The sequence below is a fragment of the Fimicolochytrium jonesii genome (assembly GCF_025526975.1).
Source record: "Fimicolochytrium jonesii strain JEL569 chromosome Unknown EV422scaffold_3, whole genome shotgun sequence".
Lineage (NCBI taxonomy): Eukaryota > Fungi > Chytridiomycota > Chytridiomycetes > Spizellomycetales > Powellomycetaceae > Fimicolochytrium > Fimicolochytrium jonesii.
Window position 1 is genome coordinate 302,248 of NW_026515670.1, and position 19,061 is coordinate 321,308.

The 19,061-nt window shown below is 54.7% G+C and overlaps 6 protein-coding genes across 6 annotated transcripts; 4 read left to right on the plus strand and 2 right to left on the minus strand.

Moving 5' to 3' along the window:
- Positions 1-9,155: 9,155 nt before the first annotated feature.
- On the plus strand, positions 9,156-10,140 carry EV422DRAFT_516472 (uncharacterized protein). The gene is made up of 2 exons (XM_053069384.1): positions 9,156-9,624; positions 9,705-10,140. The coding sequence occupies exons 1-2, from the start codon at positions 9,525-9,527 to the stop codon at positions 10,061-10,063; spliced, it is 459 nt and encodes a 152-aa protein (XP_052928568.1). The 5' UTR covers positions 9,156-9,524; the 3' UTR covers positions 10,064-10,140.
- A 1-nt stretch (position 10,141) lies between these two features.
- Positions 10,142-11,043, minus strand: EV422DRAFT_583768 (uncharacterized protein). The gene is made up of 3 exons (XM_053073421.1): positions 10,943-11,043; positions 10,662-10,794; positions 10,142-10,578 (listed from the first exon to the last, which is right to left on the minus strand). Exons 1-3 carry the CDS (start codon positions 10,950-10,952, stop codon positions 10,371-10,373), a joined length of 351 nt encoding a protein of 116 aa, XP_052928569.1. The 5' UTR covers positions 10,953-11,043; the 3' UTR covers positions 10,142-10,370.
- Positions 11,044-11,261: 218 nt separating this feature from the next.
- On the plus strand, positions 11,262-13,080 carry EV422DRAFT_564199 (uncharacterized protein; the record flags this gene model as incomplete). The annotated part of the gene is made up of 8 exons (XM_053072169.1): positions 11,262-11,426; positions 11,492-11,535; positions 11,623-11,666; positions 11,737-11,833; positions 11,899-12,347; positions 12,411-12,488; positions 12,560-12,780; positions 12,862-13,080. 8 exons carry the CDS (start codon positions 11,262-11,264, stop codon positions 13,078-13,080), a joined length of 1,317 nt encoding a protein of 438 aa, XP_052928570.1.
- Positions 13,081-13,381: 301 nt separating this feature from the next.
- On the plus strand, positions 13,382-15,360 carry EV422DRAFT_236261 (touch receptor neuron protein Mec-17-domain-containing protein). The gene is made up of 8 exons (XM_053065610.1): positions 13,382-13,622; positions 13,696-13,747; positions 13,826-14,032; positions 14,106-14,184; positions 14,251-14,285; positions 14,362-14,452; positions 14,548-14,610; positions 14,695-15,360. Exons 1-8 carry the CDS (start codon positions 13,537-13,539, stop codon positions 15,297-15,299), a joined length of 1,218 nt encoding a protein of 405 aa, XP_052928571.1. The 5' UTR covers positions 13,382-13,536; the 3' UTR covers positions 15,300-15,360.
- A 719-nt stretch (positions 15,361-16,079) lies between these two features.
- On the minus strand, positions 16,080-17,446 carry EV422DRAFT_236409 (uncharacterized protein). The gene has a single exon (XM_053065612.1). The coding sequence runs from the start codon at positions 17,405-17,407 to the stop codon at positions 16,127-16,129; it is 1,281 nt and encodes a 426-aa protein (XP_052928572.1). The 5' UTR covers positions 17,408-17,446; the 3' UTR covers positions 16,080-16,126.
- Positions 17,447-17,516: 70 nt separating this feature from the next.
- EV422DRAFT_564202 (uncharacterized protein) lies at positions 17,517-18,837 on the plus strand (the record flags this gene model as incomplete). Its single annotated transcript, XM_053072170.1, has 4 exons — positions 17,517-17,592; positions 17,662-17,957; positions 18,037-18,556; positions 18,629-18,837. The coding sequence occupies 4 exons, from the start codon at positions 17,517-17,519 to the stop codon at positions 18,835-18,837; spliced, it is 1,101 nt and encodes a 366-aa protein (XP_052928573.1).
- Positions 18,838-19,061: the final 224 nt, after the last annotated feature.

A 19,061-nucleotide genomic window follows, 5' to 3' on the forward strand; every position in this document is an offset into this window, starting at 1 on the left:
ATACGAGCTAAGGGAGGGGGAAGAAGCATTCCGCTCCCAGGAAACCACGATCCTCACCCCTGACCATCTCCGCCTGGCCGCCACTTATCTGACCCCACTGGACTCCTCGCTCCTTGACCAAATCAAAGCTGCCCTGGCATCCGATGTGTTTGCGCAAACCATCCGGCGACAGCTTAGGGCCCCCATTGCCCAGCAATCTCAAGAAGACCAAGAACGGATAAAGCGATTCTCCGAGGAAAATGGGGTTCTGCTGTACGACAACCTTGTCTACGTCCCCACCAACAAGCTCCGTGCTGAGATCTGCCGGGACATGCATGACACGCGTTTGGCAGGACACTACGGCATGTCAAAGACCCTGGAGCTCATCTCACGCAACTACTGGTGGCCTAGCCAGTGGCGTTTTGTCAAGTCCTACATCAGGTCCTGCGACGTATGTGCTCAAGTCAAGACCAGCAGACACAAGCTGTTATGAATGGGCGGAGCCGATGGAAGTAGAGGCGACTTGTGGTGCAGATTGTTGACAGGTAATGGTATTCAGATCGAAACAAGAACTAGAACAAGACTAGGAAGAACTGGTGTTGATCTGCTGGGGGATCAGGAAGTGGGGAGCTCAGGGGAGGCGGCTATTTATGTTTTTTCTGGGAAGGCTGGGGAAGCGTGGGGAAGCAGAAGGGTACGGAATGAGAGGGAAGCCAAGAGAAGCGCCAAGGGTGGGGAAGCATAGAAACAGAAGACTGGGGATGGGGTGGCTACGCTGAGGCTGTGGGCGGGTACGTGGGAAGTATGGAGAAGGGTTTGTAAGCGCCGAGTGTTGGGAGGTGTGGCTACGTGCGGCTGCGTGGAGAAATGAAGGCAGTGGCAGGTGTGGGGTAGCGCGGCTGCGTGCGGCTGCGAGGTTTGGCAGATGTCAGGTTTTGACAGGGAATTGACATTGACTGACTGTTGGGATGCTGTCATGAGGTAAGCGCATGGTATGGACGCGTCGTCCATAACATCACCCCCTCCTTTAGCCACGGCGTCCGGATGTTGTTTTGATGTTGGCAGGCTTTGGTCGGGGTTTGTCGGGGTACTTTTGGTGGAACTGGGCAACAAGCTCTTGACATCGGGCAAGGTGTTCCACTGGCTCCCATGTGTTCTCCAAGCTTGGCCAACCCTGCCACTTGATGAGGTACTGAAGGTGCATGCGTCGAATACGGGAGTCAAGAATGTCTTCCACAATCCATTCCTCCTGTCCTTCGACTTCTTCTGGTGGGGTGGGTTCTGGCTCAGTTCGCTCCGGAATGGTGAAACGTGGTTCAAGAAGGGAGACATGGAAGACGTTGTGAATTTTGTAGGATGGGGGAAGCTTGAGGCGATATGTGACCGAGTTGATCTTCTCCGTGATTGTGAAGGGGCCAATCTTACAGTGATCAAGTTTCTGGGAAGGTCGGAGAGTCTTGAGATTCCGCTGTAAGAGCCAGACACTGTCCCCGGGTTTCATGTCTGGGCCAGGTGCCCTCTTAGCATCGGCAAAGTGCTTCATGCGTCCTTGGGCCTCCTTGAGCTCAGTGGCAAGCTGTTCATGGATTTCCTTGAGATGGTTGGCACGAGCTTCGGCTGCAGGATTAAGGGATTTGGTTGTGGTGGCGGAAGCCAGACTGAATCGAGGATGGAACCCATAGTTGGCGTAGAAGGGGGTTGTCTGGGTGGCGGAGTGGATGGTGTTATTGTAAGAGAACTCAGCAGAAGACAAGAGTTCCTTCCAGTTATCTTGTTGATAGTTGCAAAAGCAGCGAAGGTATTGCTCAAGAATCTGATTGGTCCGCTCGGTTTGTCCATCGCTCTGGGGATGGAACGCCGATGAGAGGTTGACCTTGGTTCCCAGGAGAGCGAAGAGACGTTTCCAGAAGTGGGAGTTGAACTGTGGGCCACGGTCAGATACAATATCGTCGGGGAGTCCATGGAGCCGGATGACATGGTGCCAGATCAGATCTGCAGTTGATTCAGCGGTGGCAGTTTTCCTGCACGGTACGAAGTGCGCCATCTTGGTGAACCGGCAGATGACAACAAGCACAGAACCAACCCCATCACTGGCGGGTAGATCCGTGATGAAGTCCATGGAAATTGACCCCCAGGGGCGGTCAGGGACCTGCAGGGGTTGGAGAAGACCGTAGGGCTTGTGTTATGGACGACGCGTCCATACCATGCGCTTACCTCATGACAGCATCGCAACAGTCAGTCAATGTCAATTCCCTGTCAAAACCTGACACCTGCCAAACCTCGCAGCCGCACGCAGCCGTGCTACCCCACACCTGCCACTGCCTTCATTTCTCCACGCAGCCGCACGTAGCCACACCTCCCAACACTCGGCGCTTACAAACCCTTCTCCATACTTCCCCACGTACCCGCCCACAGCCTCAGCGTAGCCACCCCATCCCCAGTCTTCTGTTTCCATACTTCCCCACGTACCCGCCCACGGCCTCAGCGTAGCCACCCCATCCCCAGTCTTCTGTTTCTATGCTTCCCCACCCTTGGCGCTTCTCTTGGCTTCCCTCTCATTCCGTACCCTTCTGCTTCCCCACGCTTCCCCAGCCTTCCCAGAAAAACATAAATAGCCGCCTCCCCTGAGCTCCCCACTTCCTGATCCCCCAGCAGATCAACACCAGTTCTTCCTAGTCTTGTTCTAGTTCTTGTTTCGATCTGAATACCATTACCTGTCAACAATCTGCACCACAAGTCGCCTCTACTTCCATCGGCTCCGCCCATTCATAACAGCTTGTGTCTGCTGGTCTTGGCTTGAGCACATACGTCGCAGGACCTGATGTAGGACTTGACAAAACGCCACTGGCTAGGCCACCAGTAGTTGCGTGAGATGAGCTCCAGGGTCTTTGACATGCCGTAGTGTCCTGCCAAACGCGTGTCATGCATGTCCCGGCAGATCTCAGCACGGAGCTTGTTGGTGGGGACGTAGACAAGGTTGTCGTACAGCAGAACCCCATTTTCCTCGGAGAATCGCTTTATCCGTTCTTGGTCTTCTTGAGATTGTTGGGCAATGGGGGCCCTAAGCTGTCGCCGGATGGTTTGCGCAAACACATCGGATGCCAGGGCAGCTTTGATTTGGTCAAGGAGCAAGGAGTCCAGTGGGGTCAGATAAGTGGCGGCCAGGCGGAGATGGTCAGGGGTGAGGATCGTGGTTTCCTGGGAGCGGAATGCTTCTTCCCCCTCCCTTAGCTCGTATTCAGAGCGACGAGAGAGGGCGTCAGCTTGGTGTTGCTGGGTACCAGGGCGGTATGTGATGACAAAGTCGAAATCAGCAAAGAAGATTGACCAGCGGGATTGGCGGCGGTTGAGGGTACGGGTAGTCATGAAGTACTGGAGGTTCTTGTGGTCACAGTAAACGATGACCTTGTGGCGGGCACCAATGAGGTGGTGTCGCCCTTGAGCAAATGAGTCTTGGATAGCCAGGAGTTCCTTGTCGTAGATCTCATAGTTGATTTCCTCAGGAGTAAATTTGCGGGAGTGAAAGGCCACGGGGTGGAGTTGATCTGTGTCATCGGGTTGAAGGAGGACGGCGCCAAGGGCAAAGTCGGAGGCATCGGATTCGACAATGAAGGGCTTGTCAGGGTCGGGGTGAATCAGGATAGGTGCGGAGGTGAAGGCTTTCTTGAGGGTTTCAAAAGCTAGGTGTGCAGCGTGGGTCCATTTGAATGGCAAGTCTTTGCGAGTGAGCGTGGTCAGGGGTGCAACGATCGCAGAGTACCCTTTGATGAATCGCCGGTAGAAGTTGGCAAAACCAAGGAAGTGCTGGATGCCTTTGACATTCGTCGGGGGTTCCCATTCGGTAATGGCAGCCGTCTTCTTTGGGTCCATGGAAATGCCTTGCTGGGAGATGATAAACCCCAGGAACTCAACAGAGTCACGGTTGAATTCGCATTTTTCTGGTTTCGCATACAGCCCGTGCTGGCGGAGTCGTGAGAGCACCTCTCGGACGTGGTTGGGGTGGTCTTCTGGGTTTTTTGAGAAGATCAGAATGTCGTCAAGGTAGACCACAACAAAAACGTCGAGAATGTCACGGAATATGTCGTTCATGAGGTGTTGGAATACTCCAGGGGCATTGGTGAGCCCAAACGGCATGACATTATACTCGAATAGGCCGTAGCGACATCGGAACGCTGTCTTCCATTCATCCCCTGGCCGGATCCAAAGAAGGTTGTAGGCTCCCCGGAGGTCAATCTTGGTGAGCCGGCGTGCCCCTCGAAGACGATCCATGATGCTGTTAATCAAGGGCAAGGGATAGCGATTCTTGATGGTGATATTGTTGAGTCCACGATAGTCGACGCACAGACGGAGGGAACCGTCCTTTTTCTTGACAAAGAGGACTGGGGCACCGGCGGGAGACTTGGAGTGCTTGATGAACCCCTTAGCTAGGTTCTCTTCAAGGTAGTCACAGAGTGCCTGCATTTCAGGCTTGCTGAGACTATAGATCGGGCCGAACGGTGGCTGTTTGCCCTCTTCTAAGTCGATGGGACAGTCGTAGGGTCGGTGCTCTGGGAGGGTATCCGCGTTCTTCTTGGCGAAGACGTCCGCAAAATCTTGGTATTCTTCAGGAATGATGGCCTTCGGATCTTTTGGAGGAGTGGTCGCCAGGGCTTGGGAATCTGACTTGGTCGGATTGGCGTAGGCAATGAATGCCTGGTCATGCCTTGCCGCCACACGGAAAGCTGGGGCGCTCATAAACGATACGTGGATCGGTGTGGGTGCTGGGTCCAGTGTGTTGGGTGTCTGGGCTAGGGAGACTGAAATCTCGTCTTGATGGATACGGATCAGAGGTTCAGGGGTTTTGAGGGCTTCGGGCTAGGTTCTGTTGGCAGGGCATCCCAGGAGGCGTATTGTCCAAAACCGCAATGGCAGCGGACGCAAAGAGTGCGAGTCTTCCAGTGTAGCTCCACATCATGGAGCTCAAACCAGGGAAGCCCCAGGATGATTGGCGCATGCGGGGAACATGTCACATGGAATAGCACCTCCTCAAAATGGTCGTTGACCCACATGCCCAAAGGTTGGGTGTGATGGGTAATGGAGCCCGCATGGCTGGGACGTCCGTCAACCAGTTCAAGCGCAATGGGGTCCTCCTTCTTGACAAGTGGGATGCGGTGCTTGCGGGCATAACTTTCGTCGATGAAGCACGACATCGCACCGGTGTCAAGTAGTGCTGAAAGCTGAACTGGAGCTCGCTGGGCCGATATCTGCAGGGTAACAGGGTACTCGAATGGTGAGGATGGGCCCAAAGTCCGCATGGGTGAGGGTATCTCAGATAGGAGATTGACATTGTTGGTGGTCAGGAGAAGGGTGTTGCTGGAGATGCCAGGATCGGAGCAAGGTTTTGTGGCTTCTCCCTTGGCAGTACTTGCGTGGTGAGAAGGCCCAGGACAGGTGTTGCCCAGCTGCTCAGCCTTTACTGCAGCTGGACTTGGGCAAAATCCTGGATGGGTGCAGGTTCCTTAACCGCGACATTCGCCGTGCGTATCTTGTTCGGGCAGAGTTTGGCTATGTGGCCGGGTTTACCACAGTAGAGGCAAAGTTTGTTTGTGATGCGGTGTTGGCGCTCTAGCGGTGTGAGGGGTCCTCGCGGACGAGCAGCGTCAATGATCATAGGGTCGTCTGGGCGGTTGTCGGGGCTCATGAGGGTGGGGCTAGTGGTAACTGGCACATATGGCTGTCGGTTCCTGCTTTGCTCTAGACGGCGCTCAAACAATCGGGTGTCACATTGGATGGCCTGTTCCATCACGGTGTCGATTGAGGCGGTAGGGGGCCATCGTGAGCATTAAGTCCTTGACGTCTTCTTTGAGGCCGCGACGGAAGGTGGCAATCAATGCCTGGTCATTCCACGACACATCGCATTGCAGCTGTCGGAATTCAGCTACATACTCTGTTGCTGCACGGGTTTGTCGAAGGTTCTGGAGCTTGTTTTCGGGTGTGCGGGTCCTGTCGCTGTCTCCAAAGACTGCTTGCATTTGCTGGATGAAATCATCCAGGTTTGTAAGGGAATGATGGTCTTGTTTGACAAGGGGCGCCAGCCAGGCCTGGGCAGTGCCAGTGAGGTAGGTGCCAATAGTTTGTATCTTGGTCTGATCGTTGGGGTAGCGCCTGGGTTGGAGGGCGAACATGAGCCGGATCTGGTTGAGTAACCCACGGAACTTGCTTCGGGTGCCATCAAATTTGTCTGGGAGACTGATTTTGGGTTCGGGGGCGTGGGTGGCAGGGGCAGTGGTCTGGGTTTGCGCTAGTTCGGCTTGTAGGGTGGTATTCTGCGCTCGAAGTTCGTCAATCGCATTGCACATGGCTTGCCAGGCTTCGGCCGTGAGGGGAAGGGCGTCGGACATGGTGATTTGGCGTGGAGGTACAGCGGCTGGGGGTTGTTGAGCAGATCAAACAGCGTCGTCCATACCAAACATAGCAACTGAAACAGGCCGATCGAAAGTGCATTGAGGAGCGCATGCAGCAACTGACCGAGGTGAGCCGCATCGTTCAGCACAGACTCCGAGAGGCCCAGGACAGGCAGGCAAGATACTACGACAGGAACAAGAATACGGACGCGTTCGTAGTAGGCGACCAGGTCCTGCTGAACCGCAAAGGCATCCAGATCAAGAGTATCTCGGCCCGAAACAAGAAGCTGTCCGCGCTATGGATCGGGCCCTTCACCGGCAGCGGAAAAGGGCCCCACCCAGACACCTACGAGCTGGAGCTCTCCCACGAGTTCAGTGGACTACACCCGGTGTTCCACGTCAACATCCTACGCAGGTACAACCCTCCGGAGAACGGCCCATACCAAAAAGTGGACGCGCCACCCCCCCCCAGAGGAAGTCAACGGCAAACTCGAACACCGAGTTGAAGACATCCTCGACTCCAAGTGGGTACGCAACACCGAGATGTTCCTGGTCAAATGGGCCGGCTACGATGTGTCCCAGAACACCTGGGAGCCACTCCGACACGTCCGTGACACCTCGGCCCACAAGCGATATGTCCGAAAGCAAGCCGCCAAGCGCCAGGACAGTCGGGAGACCAAGGCAAAGGAGAGAGCGGCAGTCTCCCGTCGCTGTAAACGTATCTGAACCTTGTACATACATCAAAACAGAGTTTCTAATGTCCAAAATGATCATTACCATTACGGACTCATGCGGGCGGGTACTAATACCGAGGCCTATGATGCGGGCGGGTACATAGTACCAGGGCCTATGATGCGGGCGGGTACGTAGTACCAGGGCCTATGATGCGGGCGGGTACGAGGTACCAGGGCCTATGCGAGCGGGCAAGCAAGGTGTCAGGGCTCATGCGGGCGGGTATGCAATACCAAGGCCTAGGATGCAAGCGGGTGCGAGGCACCAGGGCTCAGGACGATCGGTGAAGTACCAAAGGGAAACGCTCCGAGGATATCAAATTCAACAAAATATATACAAGAAAGAAGAACGATGACGCCAGGCTAAATACCAGCCTGTTTGGCGAAAGACCATTGGCAACGTGAGCCGTGGCAGGCGGTCCCCATGCCACAACCCAGCGGGACGAACTGCTGGAAGTTCATCTGGCTAGAGGGAGCACGTCACGTCAGTGGCGGGACCTGTCGAAAACTCACGAGTGTTGTACTTATGCGCGGACATGCCTCATACACTGGATGTGGTTGCAGGGGAAGACCCGCACGTCCTCGGCCAGACAATCGCAGTCGGGCCACACACAGGTGCAGGGTAGCGCCTGGCAGAAGAGCGGCACTTCACACTCCTCCCCGAAACCGTCCACGTAGCCGCACGTGGACTCCCCGATGGGCGTGTCGGTCTGTCGGGAAGAGACGTGAGCTGTCAGTCACCCCATGGGAACCACCCATGACATGCGGTTCCTTACGGTGTCATCACAGAGCGGGAGGATGCAAGGCCGGCATATAACGTGCTGGCACGCCAAGAGGAACATCTTGCGGGGACGGTACGTGTTGCAGTTCCAACACGTAGGTCGGGCCGGTGGAGCCGGAGGCTCCGGGGTACTGTCCGTGTGCACCTCGGGGGTGTCCTGAGATAGAATCGGTCAAACCACGTAAGTTGGGTCAATTGGGCAACCTCCGTGGACTCACCGCTCGCTGTCGCTTGAGACCCTTCTTCAGGCTGTCCCCTGTGGTGGGACCCTCGCCTACTTTCTTCTTACCCGATGACGGGCCGGCGGCAGTGGGCTTGGCAGAAGGAGCTACGCTGGCCACAGTGAAGAGGGGAACGGCGACGGTGAGAGGTTACGAGATTGGGGGCAAGAAATGTAAGTCTGGGGACTGGCGGGAAGGTGCCGAGGGGAGTACTGCCTTCCTTTTATATGCCGCAGGGACAAGGACCATAGCGCCCCACGACCAGCTGCGGCCAAATCATCTCTACCTCATATCGGCGTGGATCTGATTGCCATCGTGGTGACGACCGGTGACGCCAGCCGCTCCAGTAGAGCCATGCGCACTCCTCATGGCCGACACCCGTGTCAGCTCCACATCAAGTAACAGCGGGGAGCGACTGACAGGTGCGGTCGGTGTCGGAGTGACACTTGGCTCTAAGGGGGGTGTAATGAGGTGCTGCAGGTGTCACCTTAGTGCGGGGAAGCGCGTAGGGCATGAGATCACGTGTAGCGTAGATTATATTGGGGTTCTACGCTCTGGGGTGACTCCCAAAGGGAAGAAAAGCCTTCGGGCGGCGCCCCGGGAGGTAGAAACTCTAGAATTCTTTCAATACATCGAGCAGAGACAGAGCTAGCCTCTGGCAACGGACCTAGCATTATTACAAGGTCGGTTGAGAACCAAAGGAGGAACCCGAGGTTTAGTCATAGGTCAAAAGTTACCCATGACGTGTTTTCAGGAGAAAAACGTTAAGAATGTCAGGTGCAGATCCAAAGAAAAACATTCAATCGCGCGTGATGACAAAATCAAAGCGACTGGCATTTTCTATAATTGGGGGTGTAGCCACCAGCAGAAGTCGCCGGCCTGCCTGCCCATCTGAAGAAGTACGGAAATTGACAGCAGCTGGTCGTTGACTTCTGGGTTGCACACGGAGGCTTGGCGAACCCGTCGTACCCGGACTATTGGCCACCTACTGTATACAAGTCTCGCCGATGCCCTTCTTGGCCGCCGTCGCTCGCATCCCCGGCCCTTTGCCTTCCTTGCCCGAAAGCGTGCACCCTCCGATGCACGTCAAGTCTAGTCAAGAACGCGTGCGCTCATAAACGCGTTTTGCGCAGTGGGATCTCCGATCGCGCCGACTGACAGAAGGAAGGGGTCCTAGGACTTTCGCCAACTTGTCCCAGGAACGCTGTTCGTCGCATTTTCAACCTTCGTCTGCAAGAATGCTGCGGAATATCCACCTTCTGAGTGAGATACCCAGATATCAGCCGCACTTCACTCCCCCAGGGTCTCAAAATTATCGTCGTGCCATCTCATCATATAAGAACACCGCGGTTTTAGACCCTCACAAACACATTCATCACCACTGCGACACCCAGAGCTGAAGCAATACATAGAACTCGAAAGTAAAAGGATGTCATTCATCCCCGACCCCGAAACAATCCCTTCAGTTTCCTACCTCCCCTTCCGCTCCGATATGGCGCGGTACATGGTCGCCGAGATTCGTAACATCGGTACGGATAAACTGTTGGTTTCCATTCCCCGACATACTATGCGTCTGACGCAAATCATGTTTCTCCCCATGATTCACTAGCGGCAGGCCTAGCAACAACCGGCCTAGCCTCCCACGCCGACAAGATAGAATCCGGCCTCAACCGCATGGGCACCGGCGTCGTTTCGTGCGGCTACTCCATCCGTGACGGGCTGGCGGCGGTCGGGATCGGGTTGGGGGTTGGGTTGAGTGTTATCGGGGCGGGGACAATTATCAGGGCGTTGAGGGTGGAGAGAGGGGAGAGGAGAGAGAGCAGGAGGAGGAGGAGGAAAGGTAGGGATAGAAGGTATGTGGGGGAGGGGAAGCGACACCGGTATTGGAGAGATTCAGAGAGTAGTGGGAGTGTGACGGCGAATGAGGAGGATGATCATGGGTATGCATCGGCTAGGAGGAGGTCGTAGGGATTGCGATTGGGATGGGAAAAGGGGAGAGTGATAGTTTTGTTCATTTGTAGCTGGCTACATGCAGTTTTTGGGGTTCATCTTGTATCTTAGTTTCGTTTTTGGGAGGCCCATATATATACCACGCACTTCTTTACCGTCGTCGTCTACTACATACCCTTATCTACTCTGATTCCATCCTACATGAGAAGTCTTCGTCCCTGCGACCGTTAGCCCATCGACATCCGGATTCCAGTTCATCCTCTCGCCAGCCCCTCATTTCATCCGGCATCCGCCACCTATCCTCGCCACTCTGCCCAACCCATTATCACATCACCCTACTTCCTTTCCCACCCCTCTCCCCCTCCAACCTCCTCGCCTCCTTCAACCCCTCCATAACAGTATTATGACAATTATACAGCTCCCGCAACACACCCACACATTCAGTCGGCGTCCCCACGTTCGCTTTCAGACAGGCCTGGTAGACTGTGATCTCGGGCGCGCAGGCTTTTTTCACTAGGCGCAGGCTTTCTACACTAAAAATCGGGGTAATCATAGATGTGAGATATGTGAGAATTGAGAGAAGGTTAGGGAAGGCGTGTGAGAGAAGAGGACGCACTTGGCCTCAGCACATCTTGTGACAGCCTCCTTCTCGCCTTTGCAGTCCGTCTGCCAGGTGTCTGGGTGCTTCTGGACGCACTGGGTGTAGAAATGGAGCTCGGTATGGCAGTGTTTTGCTACTTCTTCTAGGTCTGTTGGTGGAGGGTGTGCATAATGGTTAGTGTTAGGTGTTCGTCCGTAGGAGTGTAAGGACGGGAGAATGAGGTCGCTGGTTTCGGGGGAAAGGGCGGCCCCGCTGCTTTGAGGCGTGGGGGTCATGACCTGTATAGACGGACGTACCTGACTCCATTTCGTTGTCGGCGGTGGTAGTGCGAGCAAAAGGGTATTGGGGTCAACGGGACGGACGGAAACAGCGAGAAAAAAGCCCTGGTCCTTTCCGCACGCGTTGGTCGACGACATTTGGCTATCCCAAATTCCCAATGAGCATTGCATTCGGCCAACGGCAGGAAGGGGAGGAAGGACGCACACCCGCAACCCGCCGCACAGGACCCCTTTCAAGGAAGTAACGCTACGGGCAATGGGTCTCCACAGTCAAGCTCACACCGCCAGCCCGGGAACGCAGTCAGCCCCCTCCCAGCACCCCAGTCCCCTCGACAAGATGACAACCCCAACCCCAACCCCGGCAAACCCATGGACATCCCTCGAGTCCCTCATCCTCGTGCAAGCAGTCTACCGTCACGGCGAAGACAGCTGGACGCAGGTCTCCAAACTGCTGCGGAACCACCCCGCATTGTCTCGTGCGCCTGAGTTTTTCGTTCCCAAGGTTCGGTTCTGCCATAACAGGAGAGTATGACCGGCCATATGGGTTGACATGTTTTGGTTGAATAGAGCTGTGAACGACAATATCATGCACTTTTGGCTGAAGCGACCGAGTAAGTCTTCCCTTCGCGGGGTGGGCCCAGTCCTTTGAAGGCGGGCGATCTAGCACTGCGGGACATGCGGCTGACTATGAGGCTTAGAGCAGATAAACGTTCAGCACGGGATGTGGAGGACCCTAATGCAGGTATGAGGATAGAGGGAGGAATATGGGGAATGGGGCGGTGGGCTAATTTTTGGGGGCGAATGTTTCACAGTGGACCAGCTCCCAATCGCGAAAGCGGCGCGCAGACTGCATATCCAGCGGATAGATGAGATCAAGTTGAAGTTGCGGGAGGAGGAGATATTGTTCCGGTATGAAAGAGGGCGATTTCCTTCAAGATTTGGCGAGGCACGCCCGCTTATCACACGAACTGTAGAGAAATAGTGCAAGAAATCGACGAGATCAAATCCGGCAAATGGGATGCAAAACTCCGGGAAGCGTGGGAGGCTGAACAACAAAAGACCAACGAGGGTGGTGATAGTGAATCTACCGCCATGGAGGTGGACGATGCAGCAGCAGCCGAGCAGGGTGGTGGGGATGTCCCCATGGACGTAGATACAATGCCAGCAGTGGTTACAGATGCCGGGCTACCACCCCGCCTGCGCTCTGCATCACCTGTGAAAAAGACCCTCAATACACGGAACAGCAACTCGCCAATACCGCCACCCGAAAAACGCACCACGTTAGAAAAACTCAAAGTCCCCGTGCATACTGCCACCGCCGTGCACCAACAACACCTGTCGACTGCGTCACCGACTTCGGAAGCGCCGAGCACGATGTCGCCTGGGGGGAGTCCCGTGAAGGCGCGGGGGCCTGGACGACGGGGTATGTGGATTAGAATTCGTGAATTTGGATGTGGAGAGGAACTGACTATTGGGGGACGTGTAGGGAGCCTAGCAAGCGCGAAAATGAAATCCAACTCGGATCCGGATCTAGTGGATGTCGATTCGGGGGCAGAAAATTCCGGTACGTCCCCATACACAACCTGTTGAATCACACTCCCTCTTCCCCACCAACCTAATCTCCCTCCCCGACAGACGGCGCCGACCCAACCCGCCGCCGCAGCACAACAACCCTCACGTCCAAAAACGACCCAACCCTCGCCATCTGGAAAAAAACCGTCTACTTCATCCTCGCCAAAATCGCAGACCACCGCTACGGCAACGTGTTTGCCTCGCCCGTCCGCGAGGAGGGGTACCAGGCGGTTGTGAGGCAGCCGATGAGTTTAGATCTTGTCAGGGCGAGGGTTCGCAAGGGGGTGAGTATAATGAATATCGTCGCAATTCCATGTCTCTGTCTGTCTGTGTGCTGATATGGAGGTATGATGGTTTTGGTTTAGATTACGACAACAACAGCAGAATTCCACCGCGACCTCCTGCAAGTCTTCACTAACGCCATCATGTACAACAACGAGGACACGGAGGTGTACTCCATGGCATTGGAGATGAAGGAGTTTGTCGATGCTGAGGTGCAGCATTTGACCAAGTATGCGAATGATCCGGGGAGTCGAGGGAGGGAGGCCAGTGTTGAGGGTGGGGAGGGGTTGGAAGGGGTATAGGGTGCGCTGTGGTGGTTGGGTGGGTAAATTCGTGGAGTGGGGAGCGGGACGTCGGATCTAGGATGGCGAACGTCTACCCCTTGCTCTTTGTATATGTAGTATGTATTTTTGGAGAGCCGGAGCAGACCTTTGTGGATATCGCATTACCGTTGGGGGATGCCATTGTGGAATGTATGCTGGAAATCGTCCTTGCAATTGTTTAGAAAGGCCGGACGTTGGTTAAGTGTCGCATGATATGGACTAGGTTTGACGGGGCGGAAGAGGAAGACGCGGCCGTCAAAATGCGCCACACCCACTCCGACGGGGACACATTGCTCCCTATCGACGCACATTTCGAGACTTTTCCCCTCCCAAATTAGTATACAGGTATCTAACCCATACACCACTGAGAAGACAGCGTTGTGATCCAGAGCGCATACTACGCTCGTCCTCGAGAACCACGATACTGTCCCTCCGATGGAATTCAAATTCGACATCCTCCACGTCCTACGCAAACCCGTGTCGGTGGTTACGGGCGACAGCCTGCCGCGGAATCCTGTGCTGTACGTGCTATGAGGCTTGGGGTTCGAGAATCGAGTGGTCGTGCTGATTGATCGCGGACGTGTATGAGAGCAGGTTGGAACGAACGGTGGAAATTATCGACGAGCTAGGCGTCGCCAGCGCCAAGGTAAACCAAACACACATCACCCATCCTCGTCCGCCTCACACACCCCTAACACTCCCCCCATGTCATCTCACACCGCAGGCACAAGGCCTCCGCCGCCCTGTAACAACCACCGACCGGCTGCAAGCCAACCCCACGCACAGGATCTACATCGCACGAACCCCGGATCCGCCACAACAGTCGGATGGGGATGAGAATGTGAACGCGGGAGGTGGACGGAGACAGAGGGTGGTTCGTCCGGCGGTGTATGGGATGCTGAAAGTGGGGATTAAGGGGTTGTTTGTTGGGGTGGGTTTGTATTTTTCGTGCATTGCCGAGGGGAGGAGGGGGGGGGGAGAGGAATTGAGTCTCTGTTTGGTAGGATGAATACGGCCGCCAACTGCAAATCAACCCACTCTGCGTGCTGGATTTTTATGTGCATGAGTCGGCGCAGCGGAAAGGTACTCTCGCTTCTACTCTTGTGTTTCTCAAGATGACCAATGACCACTAATGGCATACGCATGCAGGACATGGGAAGGCGTTGTTTGATTATATGCTTGGGGTACGGTTTTCAGGCATTTTGTGGAGGGAAGAGACTTGGGGTGTGAGCTGGAGAGACTGATGTTTTACAAATGTAGATTGAGATGCAACGACCGGGCCATTTGGCGTATGACCGGCCGTCGCCGAAACTGATTGGGTTCTTGAAGAGGCATTATGGGTTGACGGAGTGTGAGTATGCGTTGTTTGGACGGTCGGAACAACGGTCGGTCATGGACTGAGAACTCATAGCACTAAGTTGGCATTCCCCTGTGTTTTTATCCCAGTCGTCCCACAAGCGAACCATTTCGTCGTCTTCAAAGAGTATGGGCTAGGAAGCCTGCACGTCGGTAAGTCCTCCTCCTCCCTCCTCGCCGCTTCCCTCCCCTCCCACCCCACAAAAAACTCACCGGCACACCCTTGCTTCCCAATAGACCGCGCCGGCCGCCCCATCCCACCAATGCCGCCCCTCGCCTCCGCAATCACAAAAGGCACAACCTGGCAAGTGAAGCATTTTCGCCGGCGTGCCCCGTCTCGGGGCTCCACGTCTTCTGCTTCTTCCCCTGCCCCATCAACATCAATACGCCGCGGGGGGCGACAACGACAATCATCGAATTCTGGGGTGGGTGGAGAAGGTGGGAGGACGCGGTTGGCGCCGATGGGGGATGAGGGGGAGTCGAGGGGGAGTTCGAGGGAAGGGGAGCGGCCGGGGTCTACGACATCACATACACAGGGACAGACACTAGATGCGGAGAGAGACAAGGAAAGAGAAAAACTACCTCCCCTCCCCTCGACGTCCTCCCTCACCGCCGTCTCTGACTCCCCACAACCCCAACCCCAACCCCAACCCCAACCCTTCAGCTCCGCGTACGCGATCGCCATGGCTACAGCCGCACATCGACGGGCCGTCAACCCATTAAAGACGAAATATGCGGCGTTTGCGGTTGAGGAGAGGGCGGCGGGGGGGAGAGGGAGTGTGGGGCCTGCCGCGGGGATGGAGAGGGTTCTGAGGGGGAGTGTGAGGGCGGGGTATCGATAGGGGAGGACGGAATGTGCGTTGTGAGTGGGATGAAGGCTTGTGGACCGGGCGGGATCCCGGTCCCGAGTCACATCAAACGAATTGTATATAGCAGCGCATGAGCCCCGGAAAAAGCCATGTGTTAGGACATCTGGGAAGTAGCACTCGAACCACCAATGATTACCATTTCAGCATCGCAAAGTCTGTACGAATTGCATAAATAGTAGATCGCATCCCCGCTGGATTCAACAATCGCAGAACAATCTTCTGTAGCTCCGGGATCTTGTCCACAAACACATCGTGGACAGACTGGAACAGCACAGGACGGCGAATTGTCGATAGAGGGCGTAATGTCGGGAAATGATGGCTTGCGGGCATATGCGGCGATTGCGGCAAATTGTCGAGACGTCCAAGGATGGCGATGTGCTATGCAGCAAGTGGTCGTATGCGGCGAGGTGGCAAAGACCCAACACCAGGAAGGGGTGCTACTTACTTATCCCCGGGAGGGGAATCAGGTCTGAGGTAGTTCTCATAGCCGCGATGCGGCGAGCTGTCGGAAGGGCCATACAGCGAGTTAAGCGAGGTTCTCGTCGGACGCACACTACTTGCATTCGAACAAAAAGGATGTTTGGCGACCACGCACACGGAAGTTTCGGAGGGGAAACTGAAATCCCGCATCTTTCACCCTCTCCACCTGCTCGTTTCCGTCGTCCTTTGGCTTCAAACAAATTCAGCACATCCAGACTATCGTGAATATATGTGTATTATGGAGCGGACGAAATATCCAAACTGAAGTACAATAGATTGGATTCAATCCGATTATCGACCGTCTTCGCACGCCATCGCACTTAAGCAGGTTCAAGATTGCTATCATCATAAATAAGCCATCCCAACACATTACGGGCCGGGTCCCTCCTCCTACACAATGTGAATCTACTGAACTGCCCCCGCCAACCCCCAAACTTCTCCGCCGCATCAACATCGTCCGCCCGTGCCATTATGTGAATGACTTCCACGACATCCGCCTTTTCCATTGCTGCATACAGATGTGCGGCTTTCAGCGCCCAGAATCTCCGTCTATGTTGAAAATCAATTCCGTGGATTCCGTAAAGGTGTTCGACAATATACCCGATGATCTGATATATATTTGCTACGGGAAAGCGACGGAGTTCATAGTACTTTTGAAGGTGTTTTGAAACCCGGAGCAGAGGAAGGAGCTTCTTGAGAAGGTCCGCATCCTTTGCGATCGAATTTGTGTTCTCTTCCTCCCAGGCCGGCGAGATGATAAAAGGGCATATCATATTGTATGCGTAAGGGAACCCGGGATCGTTGTTGATTTTGCAAAATTCGATGTCTTCAGCAAGCTGTCTCCACTCAGAATCGTCTTTTGGTACAATTGAGCCAGCCGTGATAGGGACGTTCGCCTCTTGAACAAGATTCGCCTGGGACGCGGAGACGAACCCAAATTCCGATCTCAGATAGGCTATACCTAGCTTGCTCCACATCGCGTAGGCGGTGTTATCCAACGCTTTGTATCCAATATCTTCGGAATACCGGTGTTTATCATTGTGAAATATTAGTCCATGGGGAAGCTCCTTCGTTTCCAGAAAGTTGTACATGACGAGAAAGCGGTACTTCGGGGAGGAAAGCGCCGAGTTCCATGCCTTGCAGGTCAAGAGACAGCTGAGGAAATCGTGCGGAGAATCTAGCGCAACGATAGACAAGATGCGAGGCACTAGCTCCGGCGGTAGAGAATGCTGCGTCGTTGTAGATCCAAAGAGATTGGTTTGAGATGACCACGATGGGTTGACGCGAGCGGATGCAGAACGTGCTGGCAAAGTCGGGCAGTCGAAGATGTTGAAAGGGGGCAGAGGGGGAAGTCGCAACGGTTCGTGATCGGCCCGTGGAGTTGCAACATCCCGGAACGCCCGCAGCAGATCCGGGTAAGTGTGGTCTCCCATGTCTCCTGGGAACTCCTGGGAAAGCTGAGCGTAGCTGAGTGGAAACCTGAGTGGAAATGTGAAATTGAGGAGGGGCCTCGCGTGGGAACTTCGGACCCTTGTGCAGCTTGTCGTTGCGCAAGTCACTCGTGCCTCGGAAGTTGCACGCAGCACAGGAAGCACAGGCATGCAAGACGCTGGCAAAGGCAAAACAATGAGCGGGTGAGTGACTTGGAGCTTATGTTGCCACAGTCAAAAAAAAACCATGTTCTCACGCTAACACAAGTTCTCCAGATCGATGGTGACCTCGCCAGACAATAGGCCCAATGCCGTGGAAGCTGCAATTCTCAAACAGGTTGAATACTATTTCGGAGGTAAGTGCTTCTGACCAAGAGCAGAAGTCGAAGCTTAGTCTATCGCACGGCCTAACTCACCTTCCACAGACGAAAACCTTCCAAAAGACAAATACCTCAACGAAGTCCTCCGGCTGCACCAAGGCTGGGTTCCCATTTCCGTCCTGCGGAGTTTCAAAAAATTGAAAGCAATTCAGTCCGACAGCGTGCGGATAGCAATTGCCTTGAAGAAGAGTGATGGGATGCTTGAGGTCGATGGGACGGGGAAAAAGGTTAGGAGGAGGACGCCGATATCTGCGAATGCAAAGGGGGTTGACAAGGAGGCAAAGAGTAAGGGGGGGAAGAGGATGACAGAGGATGAGCAAGGAGAACAGAATAGCGATGAGGTATGTGAAGGCAGCTTTCTTGGGATATGGGGGCTTCCTATGTTTGTTAGCTAAATGTTCTTCTTTCCTACTCGCCTAGACCGCGTCAAAGAAACCTCGCCAAACACAGCCCACCGCATCCACCACTCACCCAACCCCAACCTGCACCCGCTCCCACCACCACCACAGCAACCCAACAGCCACAGCCCTCGACACCTTCCACACCCGCCACTTCAGTCAATCCGCCAAACAAACCTTCTTCCATAACCCCATATTCGGGCCTCTCACATCTTCTACGGCCGCGCCAATGACGCATGATGCTGACAATTACTGGTCGAAGTTGTGCACACCGTGCGCAGAGTACTGGTCGAGTTACTATAGCCAGCAGCACGACACGCTCGACGTCACAGGTGTCACAAATGAAACTGCCCTGACTGAGGAAGATGAAACATGGGAAGCGGAAGAAGATGTTACATATGACGAAGAGGTCGCATACGACGATGAAACCGAACCATCCTACATCCTAACCCCCGGCATGATCGAAATGTTCCAGCACTCGGCCAACTGGAAGATCGAGAAACGGCGGATAATGGAGGAGATGGAGGCTAAGGAGGCTGCTGGTAACACATCCTTCATCAATCAATCCCCTGTCCTTCTCACCCGCCCCATTACTCACACTTTTCATTCCCCAGAAACAGCAGCATCAACAGCCCAATCAAACCACAACACATCAACACCCGCCCTTCGCTTCGCCGCTAAACAACAACTGTATGGGGCGGATGGTGCGTACAAGGTTATTCTGATGGAAGACGCTTTGGCGGAGTTGGTCAAGACGGGGACGGAGAAGGGCAAGGGGAAGGGGCGGAAGAGGGTGTTGTGGCCTATTGTTCCTATCAAGTAGGGCTAGACGCAGGGATTGGGGTACGGGAGGTGGGAGTAGCGAGGGAGGGTGATTGCCGTCGTTCTGGGGAAACGGAGGAACGAAGGTGCATGGAGGTAAAACACAAGTTTATGAGAAATGGAGTTTGGTTGGGGCGGGTTATTTACTGACGGAGCGCAACTTTAACCGCAATAGGACACCCGTGCGCCATCTTTGACCGGGCATTGAGCGGGAGTAAAGATTCT

Bases quoted from the DNA above. Each gene is read 5' to 3' on its own strand.
- EV422DRAFT_236261 (XM_053065610.1), top strand. From the start codon at position 13,537: ATGGAATTCAAATTCGACATCCTCCACGTCCTACGCAAACCCGTGTCG. The intron at 14,185-14,250 runs GTACTCTCGCTT...ATACGCATGCAG, and splicing joins TGAGTCGGCGCAGCGGAAAG to GACATGGGAAGGCGTTGTTT. The intron at 14,286-14,361 runs GTACGGTTTTCA...TTACAAATGTAG, and splicing joins TGTTTGATTATATGCTTGGG to ATTGAGATGCAACGACCGGG.
- EV422DRAFT_583768 (XM_053073421.1), bottom strand. The intron at 10,579-10,661 runs GTGCGTCCTCTT...CCCGATTTTTAG, and splicing joins ACAAGATGTGCTGAGGCCAA to TGTAGAAAGCCTGCGCCTAG.
- EV422DRAFT_516472 (XM_053069384.1), top strand. From the start codon at position 9,525: ATGTCATTCATCCCCGACCCCGAAACAATCCCTTCAGTTTCCTACCTC. The intron at 9,625-9,704 runs GTACGGATAAAC...ATGATTCACTAG, and splicing joins CGCCGAGATTCGTAACATCG to CGGCAGGCCTAGCAACAACC.
- EV422DRAFT_236409 (XM_053065612.1), bottom strand. From the start codon at position 17,407: ATGCCTGTGCTTCCTGTGCTGCGTGCAACTTCCGAGGCACGAGTGACT.